At 36.3% G+C, this 10509-nt stretch overlaps 1 protein-coding gene across 1 annotated transcript; it reads right to left on the bottom strand.

Moving 5' to 3' along the window:
* Nucleotides 1–2729: 2729 nt before the first annotated feature.
* LOC137638873 (uncharacterized) lies at nucleotides 2730–8924 on the bottom strand. The gene is made up of 3 exons (XM_068371281.1): nucleotides 8459–8924; nucleotides 2842–8086; nucleotides 2730–2753 (listed from the first exon to the last, which is right to left on the bottom strand). The coding sequence occupies exons 2-3, from the start codon at nucleotides 7639–7641 to the stop codon at nucleotides 2730–2732; spliced, it is 4824 nt and encodes a 1607-aa protein (XP_068227382.1). The 5' UTR covers nucleotides 7642–8086; nucleotides 8459–8924.
* Nucleotides 8925–10509: the final 1585 nt, after the last annotated feature.

Below are 10509 nucleotides of genomic sequence, written 5' to 3'. Positions count from 1 at the left end.
GAATTACTTCAAGGATTAGATTGAAACTGCTACTTGGATTTCAGAATTACTTTGACGATTGGATTGAAATTGCTACTTGGATTTCAGAATTACTTTGACGTTTGGATTGAAGTTGTTACTTTTCAGAATTACTTTGACGATTGGATTGAAATTGCTACTTGGATTTTCAGCTAAAGTTTTAGATTTGCAGATAACTATGAAGTCTGAATGACTGAATTCACTTTTTTATTTTTTAGATTTGCTTTAAAAATTGGATTGGAGTTGCTTCTTGGATTTTTAGCTATAGTTTTAAATTTTAGTTAACTTGGAAGTTAGAATGACCTGATTCAACAGTGTCATGGCATTATATCTAAAGTTCTAAATAGAAATGTTTTTGATGGAGCTGCTTTGATTCTCGATTTAAAAAAATAAGGAACAACACTGATTTTCTAATTATTGACGACTTTTCTTAGATCGAAGCTAACCTCATTTCCAACAAATATTAAACGAAAACACTTTGTTTAAATGAAGAAAAAACTTTTCTTATTATTGAAGACTTTTTTTAGATCGAAGCTAGTTTAATTCCCTATATTTTCCATGGTTATCCCTTACATTAAGGGGTCGGTTGCCTGATGCGCCCTCTCCAATGCCTTCCATCAAAGGCATCCTCTTCCACCAAACCTCTTCTCTCCATATTTATTCAGCTGTTTGAACATAACTGATAAATCTAAGAAAATGCTAGGCATTAATCCATCAGTATGAATTAACAAGGAAGGGTGGGCTGTATAAAAATGAGGTTTTTATACAGATTTAATGAAAAGGTAACTCATTAAATTTATAAGTTAATATAGGGTATAGTAAATAATAAAGTATAAGTTACAATGAATTTAATTGTAATGTATATACTCGAACCAAAAATAAACTTCTGAATGACAAACACTTGACGTGAACCATAAGGATAGAAAGTGAGTACTTGGGCTGCATCATCCGGAGGCCAATGAAATGAATCCGAAAGTATACACACATCTGAAATAGTGAACAAGAGGAAATCTTAAGATTTCAGGTATGAACAGAATCGGACACAACTACCCCAATGAAATAACAGCCCAAAAATAAACAAGTAAAATGTAAAGTATATTTCTATCCCAGTAAACAAACCGTCAAAATAATAATAAGATCAATCAGAATTCAATACACTTAAATAGTAAATTGATTAATGAACTACAAACAAAGTAACTATAAGTATAAATAAGTATGTAATGTAAGTATAGGTAAGGTACGTATAATTTGGGTAAATATAAGTAATAACACTTATCACACAAGCATCGATTAAAGCTGCAGGAATAAAAATCAAGATCTGGACAGTTTAAAACAAAGAAAAAATAGCTTTTCTCTTACCTTGTTTATAGTGTAATTTAGGAGATAGGTAGGCGGGTTCTCCTTTGGCAGGTCCGGGTCCAATGGTATTTTGAAAGAATTATTCCATATTTCTGCGACACATGATCGTGATGCAAATAATAAGATCCATAGTTCACTAAATAACTTCAAAGATTAATCCACTGTAAGTATGACTGGAACTTCTACAGTCGACTGCTGCTGTTCAAGTTCTTGACAGATACTCTTCTTGACAGGTACTATGCGGTTCTCCGTCACTCAGTAAACCAAGAAAACATTTTCAGCATTAAAATTGGTGGTTTGTTTACGGCAGTAACCATTTAAAAGAATTAGGCGAGAAAAGCTATTTATAAAATTTACGTTAACTTTAGAATTGACTAATTAAGTAATTACAGAGGTAAAGTACTTTAATACTGATGCCGTAGTGATAATGTATATTTTTTTCTTTAATATCTAGTAAAATTAAAAGAAAAATACATATTTTTCTACACTCCAGGGGAGAGATTTTGATTTAGTATGAAATCAAAAGTATGTAATGTAAATGTATTTACACGAAAATTACCCAAAAATAAAAACCAACCCAAGGAATCCAAATAAAACAATATTAACAGTAATGAAAAATCCCTAATCAGATTCAGCCAAAATTTGGTGAATTTTGGCAGCCCCCTGTATAGCTGCTTTTCTTTTAGGACGTGATGATACAATATGAACATTCTTAGTGTCTGGTACACCTTGCTTCTCATCATCGTTTGGGACTGACAAAAGAGGAATTATAGAACTAGAGTGCCGTTTTAATATTTCTCCAGTTTTCCCTTTAAAGACTTTCACAGCCGTAACTTCATTGTTTATATTTTTTACAATTTCCTTAATGCGTCCCATTGGATAATTACAGGGTTTAGCTAAGGGTTCCTTCAAAAGTACTATATCTCCAACTTTAAGTTCTTTATGTTGAACGGGCTTGTATCGGTCTTTTTTATTTACGGCTTGATATATCAGATTCCCAACAAATTCTTCATTGTATATTTTGATAAGATTATGTCGTACATTTTGCAGTTTCAGTAATGATGAAGGAATCTGATCTGCATTGAATTCTGGATCGGCATCTGTTGGGCCTTGTAGTTGAGGGATTATATTGATGGAAACCAATTCTCTGCCATGAATCAACATCTCTGGGGTAATGATTTCTGGAATGCTCTCTCCTGAAGAGTCCCTAAGAGACTCTTTAAATGAAATTGGCCTTCTGTTCACCAGATGTATAGTTTTGTGAACAATAAAATCAAAATCCCGAAGGGGAAGAATGTTATTGCGCATTGCTCCAAATAATAAGCGCTTGGTTAATTTCACACAAGACTCTACTAACGAGCCGAGTTGATTACATCCTTTGTAATATTGCTCAAATTTAAAGGATTTAATTCCATGTTCCTGTAAATATGCATTTGTCTCGTAATCGCTCAAGAAACTAAAGACCTGATTTGCACCAGCAACGAATTGCGATCCCAAATCAGACAGACATAAGGAGGGAATGCCAAATTCATATGTATGAAGTTGTAATGCTCTAATAAATTCCTCTGAAGTTAAATCCATACAAATTTTCAAGTTAATAGCCCGAGACCATAGACATGTAATACATAACAACCATACCTTGACAGTATTTCCTTGATCATTCTTTATTTTAAATGGACCCATATGATCAATGAAAATCTGTCTGTACGGTATGTTTTCAGGATTAATCCTAAACTCTGGGTAATGACTTTGATTTAATTTGATTACCCTCTCATTTAATCTCTTACAAGTAATGCAGTTTGACAGAACTTTCTTCACAGTCGAGTATATATGGGTAATCCAAAAGTTTCTTCTAAGTTCCGCCAACAAAGGATAACAACCAGCATGTGAGAGCTTCACGTGCAATTCCCTTATAATCAGAGGAACCAACATACTGTCCTTCGATAGTAGTAAAGGATAGTTGAACTTGTTAAGATGTTGGACTTCCTTCAATCTTCGGCATTTACTTTTTACCCTCACCATGCCATCCGAATCAAGAAACAAGTTCAACTGTGCAACAATGTTAGGCAGATTCTTCAACTGCTTCTGTTTTGAGTGAAAATAATCAAAGACATCTGGGAAGTGAATATGTTGATCCCTGATTATAATCTGCCTACAAGCCTCATCATAAAAGTTAAAACCTTCATCTTCAACTTCAAAATGATCTAGAGCTGGATGTTTGCTTTTAAACCTAGATTTCAAAATGCTGCAGAACCTGAGCACCACCGCATGCACTCTCACGGCCTTCTCAAAACTAGAAACCCTATTAAAAGGGAAAAGATGTTCCGAGCCCACATTCGGAGGTGAACAAGCACTACCACAATTTGTTTCCACTTTATGCACTTGTTTTGATTCAAATAATCCAGGTATGATGAAAGACAATGTCCTGTCACTACAGATCACATTGCTTTCGCTCTCTGTAATGAACTTAGGACCAGTTATATAGTTTGTTTTCATTAGCTGCCTAAAGGATAAAGGTCTGGTGATGCAGTCTGCTGGATTATCTTCTCCAGACACAAAAGAAAATTTCATACAAGAATCCTCACACAGCTTATTGATATACTCTAATCTATTGAGTATAAAGGGTTGCTTTTTTTGTAGTTTGTCAAGTTTCAAGGCGTAAGACTGCAGCCAGGTCAGTACCACCAAACTGTCAGAATAGACCTCGCATCCAACTATCTCAATAGGATCAATGCAACCAAATCCTGAAAGTTCATTCTTCAAATCCTTTACAGTTTCTACAGTTAAAGCAAGAGCTTGTAATTCCAAGCTTGGTATGGATTTTGACTCCAATTGTTTACTCACCAGTTTATTTCTTGCTAAAATAAAGTAGATCTTATTTGTACTTATGTTATACAGATACACTGCAGCGCCAAACAGAACCTTACTACTATCAGCAAACCCAACCAATTTATATTTGTCAGTACGAGCACCAAAATTCCGTGGGAACTCTACAGAAGGTGCAGAATTGGCCTGCTTGCAGATATTCTTCCATTCATTGATCAAAGGAGCAGTAAGCTTTTCATCCCAATCTAGTTCTGGTCTACACTGCAATCTGTGTAGAAACAATCTGGCTCGATTCAGTATAGGTCCATTGAAATTAAGAAGATCGAACTGTGAAGCTATAGTAGATAAAACTTGTCTTTTTGTTGATGAATTTATATCCAGTTGTATGGGTTTTGTAGACAAGGTATCACTCATTCGATCCCACTCAAGTCCCAGCAGTTTACTTTTTGTCGGAGCCTCTGTTTCCTGAATTTTGTCAATTTTTTTTTGTAATGACATGTCATTTGATAAAAACTGCTGAAGTGAAAACTTATAAGGACTGAAAATATCCTCCAACATTGTATACATCCACAACAAACACTCAGACGTTTCTGCCGTAAATGCACAGTTGTCCATATAAGACAACTGATAAATGGTTCTCTTGAGTTTCATCAATTGAAAAGAATCATTGGTAGAATCCAGTATCAATATCTTGTATAACCCAAGCATTAATAATGCAGGTGAACATCTAAGTCCAAAAGGAAGTCTACTATTCTTATAGCCAATAATTGAAAAATCTCCATCTTCAAGATTTCTAAACCATAAAAAACAAAGGCGATTTTGGTCGACTTCCTCAAGACCTATATTGTTGAATGCCTTCTTTATATCAAAGCAACATAATTTGCTTCCGAACCTCAAATTGATAATGGAAGTGGAGAGTTTCTGATTTAATGTGGGACCTGCATGCATAGTTTGATTGTGATTCATACTTCCTTTGTCACTCAAATTGGATAGGAACACAACCCTACATTTTGTGGTCTCACGATCAGGCTTAAAAATGCCCATAAAAGGCATGAAACTGGACTCTGGATGCTCCTTCTTGAATTTATCAAGATTTTCAATTCTCTCAATTATACCAGCATCTGCTTGCGCTTTAAATACCACATTTATCTGCTTCAGTTTATCATCTAAATTTCCTTGAAATTTTCTTTGCAAGCCTGACAGTATTTTCTCTGATATATTGAAGTTATGTCCCAAAAGGTGAGAAACTCTAGGGTTCCAGAGTAATGGCATTACCAGCCTCCCTTCACTATTCCTTGTAGTTTTCTCTAAAACGTAATTGACCAACTGAGTATGGATTTCAACAGTTTCAGAGTATATTGAAGTCTCTCTACACAATGCTTCGTCACAAACAGAATCAAGTACATCCTTTTCAATATCAACTAACCCACTGACTTCATCATCCTCTCCTTCCAAAACAAATGATTCATTTCTAATCTCGATTTTACCAAAATCTATATTAGAGGTTTGATAAAACTTAGCTTCTTCTGAAGGCAGGTAGTCTGGGGTTCTATTAGTTATCGAAATGTAGGAAGACGACGAGACTTCAGGGGCATATGGTAAATAAGGCAGATCATGTAAAATAGTCTCGGTTGCTCCCTTTAACACTACACCATGAGGAGTTCTTGAATATATAGATTTCTCTCCGAATACAATTTCAGTCTCAGGTATGCAATAGCTGGATTTTGATCCCAAAATAAGCTGAATATCAGAAATATCTTCTGAACCATCCAAAAGTCTTGTATCTGCCAATTTATATCCTTTTGACAGAAATCCATTCACAACTCTGTTCAACTTGGGAAGATTCAAAGTAATATTTATATTTGGAAGGCACAATGCATAAATGACTCTTGTATCCCTGTCAAATTTCATTTCCACCTCAACAATTTTGGTGTCATAACTTCTAGGGACATTGATACCATTCACAGTAAGTTTAACACACTCTCGTATGACTGGTAGATTCAATCTGCTTGCCAACTCTTCAGATATAAAATTGGATTGACATCCACTGTCTTTCATACAACGCACATTGGAACCACTTATGTTACACGTGAAGGTTGGAAGAATCGTATCTCCCTCACTTGAGTTCTTCAAAGCCTCTGTAATAGTAGTAATGTTATTCTGGGATCTTTCCGTAGGATTTTTAGCCTTTGGGTCTTTCTTGTCCTTGTTTTTTTCATGGAATTTTTTCTTGTTAAGGTCCAGATTCTTTTGACTAATGTCATTGGATTGATTTTCCCCTGGATGAGTGCACAAGTAATTCCAATGAAAACCTTTGCAATTTGCACACCGATATCTAAATTTGTATCTGCACTTTTCAGTAGAATGTGATGCCAGGCCACATCTAGTACACCCATCGATACTCTTCAATTTCTCGACTTTGGAAACAGGAGAAATAAAGTTCGTACAATCTCTGATGTTATGGCTAGCCTTTTCTTGGACTGTGCTACACAAGGAGCATGGATAACATTTTGCAGTAGCTCCACTAGTTCCCTCTGGTGTGAAGTTCACATTTATTGCCATATCCACAGAATGATCTGTTACTTTCACTTTCTTCTTATGGTGACTGTATCTTGTGCAGGCAGTGAAGAAATTATCACTAATCTCTTCAATTGAAGGCCATGTATGGTTAGTTATATTTATCAGTAATTCCCTGAACTTTTCATTCAAACCTGTCCATACAAAGTATTGCAAAATATAATCAATAGAAATATTCAACTTACGGACATTCTCTATTATACCTTTGACTTTGGATACATATTCAAATGGGTCATCACATTTGTCCAAGTTTAGCTCAGATAGCTGCTTGATGGTGCTGAATTTCTGAACGTCTGGAGAAGCAAGTGCCTTTTCTAAGAGCTCCTTTGCTTTACTATATCCTTGGTTATGAGACTCCAAGGAATCTATCAAAACCAAGGCTCTTCCAGTTATCTGCTGCTTTAGGAGTAAAAGCTTTTCGTAGTCAGAGTATTCATACCTGTTGATAACTGCCTCAAACTGAGATAAAAATTTAGTTAGGTCTTCGTTCTCTTGACCAGAGTATCGAGGTAAAGGAGCTGTTGGTCTCTTCAAAAGGGGAAGAGCTGGAGTAGGGGGTGATGGTGTAGTCGGTACAGGCGATTGGAGCTTAAATAAAGACGAACGTAGTTTGTCTTGATAATTTTCACAGGCCTCCAATTCTTCCATTAGTTCACTTTCGTTTTCTTCAGAACTCCATTTAATACCCTGTATTTGAAGATCCAAATCCTTCAAACGTGCCATGTTGTCAGTCAACTTAGACTCAAGTGCTAGCTTATCTGAAGCTTCAAGTAAGATGAACTGATCACGTTGATTAAAAGACTCCGTAACAGACTTTCTTACAAACTTCCGAGAAGTTATTAATCTCTTCAATTCAGTCATCTTGACTAATATATAAGTAACAATAACAACAGACCACAGTAAAACAATAAATAGCAGTACTAATACAAGCAGAAGTGTATAAACAGTAATCACAAAAAATAACTTAAAGGAATTTTTATGTAAATTATTACCATGGACCCTAAACCTACCTCCGGGAAACACAGCCACCCACTCAACTTCCAGATCCTGTCACGGTCGCCATGTATAAAAATGAGGTTTTTATACAGATTTAATGAAAAGGTAACTCATTAAATTTATAAGTTAATATAGGGTATAGTAAATAATAAAGTATAAGTTACAATGAATTTAATTGTAATGTATATACTCGAACCAAAAATAAACTTCTGAATGACAAACACTTGACGTGAACCATAAGGATAGAAAGTGAGTACTTGGGCTGCATCATCCGGAGGCCAATGAAATGAATCCGAAAGTATACACACATCTGAAATAGTGAACAAGAGGAAATCTTAAGATTTCAGGTATGAACAGAATCGGACACAACTACCCCAATGAAATAACAGCCCAAAAATAAACAAGTAAAATGTAAAGTATATTTCTATCCCAGTAAACAAACCGTCAAAATAATAATAAGATCAATCAGAATTCAATACACTTAAATAGTAAATTGATTAATGAACTACAAACAAAGTAACTATAAGTATAAATAAGTATGTAATGTAAGTATAGGTAAGGTACGTATAATTTGGGTAAATATAAGTAATAACACTTATCACACAAGCATCGATTAAAGCTGCAGGAATAAAAATCAAGATCTGGACAGTTTAAAACAAAGAAAAAATAGCTTTTCTCTTACCTTGTTTATAGTGTAATTTAGGAGATAGGTAGGCGGGTTCTCCTTTGGCAGGTCCGGGTCCAATGGTATTTTGAAAGAATTATTCCATATTTCTGCGACACATGATCGTGATGCAAATAATAAGATCCATAGTTCACTAAATAACTTCAAAGATTAATCCACTGTAAGTATGACTGGAACTTCTACAGTCGACTGCTGCTGTTCAAGTTCTTGACAGATACTCTTCTTGACAGGTACTATGCGGTTCTCCGTCACTCAGTAAACCAAGAAAACATTTTCAGCATTAAAATTGGTGGTTTGTTTACGGCAGTAACCATTTAAAAGAATTAGGCGAGAAAAGCTATTTATAAAATTTACGTTAACTTTAGAATTGACTAATTAAGTAATTACAGAGGTAAAGTACTTTAATACTGATGCCGTAGTGATAATGTATATTTTTTTCTTTAATATCTAGTAAAATTAAAAGAAAAATACATATTTTTCTACATGGGCTGTAGCACTCAAGCAGTACAAACCAAACTTGGATGAATATCTCATCAGGCTGGGAGGAGCGGAAAAATTTCCCTTTTGTTCCTATTTCATGGGAGGTACTCCTCAAAATTTGGGGAAGGTGCCTTGGTAAATGAGATAAAATTGTTAGGCATTAATCCATCAGTATTAATATATAAGAGGGGGTGGGCTGTGGCACACTAGCATTACCAACCAAACTCGGGTGAATCCCTCGTCAGGCTGGGAGGAGCCGAGATTAGAAGTCCCCTTTTGTTAATTTTTTTCTATGTCAGGTACCCCTCAAAATTTGGGGAAGGTGCCTTGGTAAATAAGATAGATAAAATTGTTAGGCATTAATCCACCAGTATTAATTGATAAGAGAGGGTGGGCTGTGGCACCCTAGCAGTATCAACCAAACTCAGGTGAATCCCTCGTCAGGCTGGGAGGAGCCGAGATTAGAAGTTCCCTTTTATTCATTCTTTTATGTCAGGTACCCCTCAAAATTTGGGGAAGGTGCCTTGGTAAATAAGATTGATAAAATTGTTAGGTATTAATCCATCAGTATTAATTGATAAGGGAGGGTGGGCTGTGGCACTCAATCAGTACAAACCAAACTTGGATGAATCCCTCATCAGGCTGGAAGGAGCGGAAAAAGTCCCCTTTTTGTTCCTATTTTATGTCAGGTACCCCTCAAAATTTTGGAAGGTGCCTTGGTAAATAAGATAGATAAAATTGTTAGGTATTAATCCATCAGTATTAATTGATAAGAGAGGGTGGGCTGTGGCATCCTAGCAGTATCCACCACATTCAGGTGAATCCCTCGTCAGGCTGGGAGGAGCCGAGATTAAAAGTCCCATTTTGTTAATTTTTTTGTCAGGTAACCCTTAAAATTTGGGGAAGGTGCCTTGGTAAATAAGATAGATAAAATTGTTAGGCATTAATCAACCAGTATTGATTGATGAGAGAGGGTGGGCTGTGGCACGCTAGCCATATCAACCAAACTCGGGTGAATCCCTCATCAGGCTGGGAGGAGCAGGAAAAGTCCCCTTTTGTTCCTACTTTATGTCAGGTACCCTTAAAAATTTGGGGAAGGTGCGTTGGTAAATAAGACACATAAAATTGTTAGGCATTAATCCACCAGTATTATTTGATAAGAGAGGGTGGGCTGTGGCACCCTAGCAGTATCAACCAAACTCAGGTGAATCCCTCGTCAGGCTGGGAGGAGCCGAGATTAGAAGTCCCCTTTTGTTAATTTTTTTATGTCAGGTACCCCTCAAAATTTGGGGACGGTGCCTTCGTAAACAGATAGATAAAACAATTTAGATTATAACATATTTGTCTTTTTGCATTCCAGGCTTCCTTGGTTCTCGCCCTCCTCTTGGCGGTCTCCGCCATCTTCACCACCACCTCCGCCAGCCCTGTGGCTGATCCCGAACCCTTCAAGAAGTTCAAGAAGTTCGGCAAGAAGGGAGGATTCGGAGGCGGACATTCCTTCCAGCCCGTCCACTACATTCCAGTCCACGTTCCAGTCCATGTTCCAGTCCACCACGGAGGATACGGCG

The sequence above is a fragment of the Palaemon carinicauda genome, chromosome 3, assembly GCF_036898095.1.
Source record: "Palaemon carinicauda isolate YSFRI2023 chromosome 3, ASM3689809v2, whole genome shotgun sequence".
Taxonomy (NCBI): domain Eukaryota; kingdom Metazoa; phylum Arthropoda; class Malacostraca; order Decapoda; family Palaemonidae; genus Palaemon; species Palaemon carinicauda.
This window is presented reverse-complemented; position numbering and strand designations above follow the sequence as displayed.

Coding starts and splice junctions, on each gene's coding strand:
- LOC137638873 (XM_068371281.1), bottom strand. CDS start 7,641: ATGACTGAATTGAAGAGATTAATAACTTCTCGGAAGTTTGTAAGAAAG. Junction 2,754..2,841: donor TCGTTGCTGGTGCAAATCAG/GTCTTTAGTTTC, acceptor AATATTACAAAG/GATGTAATCAACTCGGCTCG.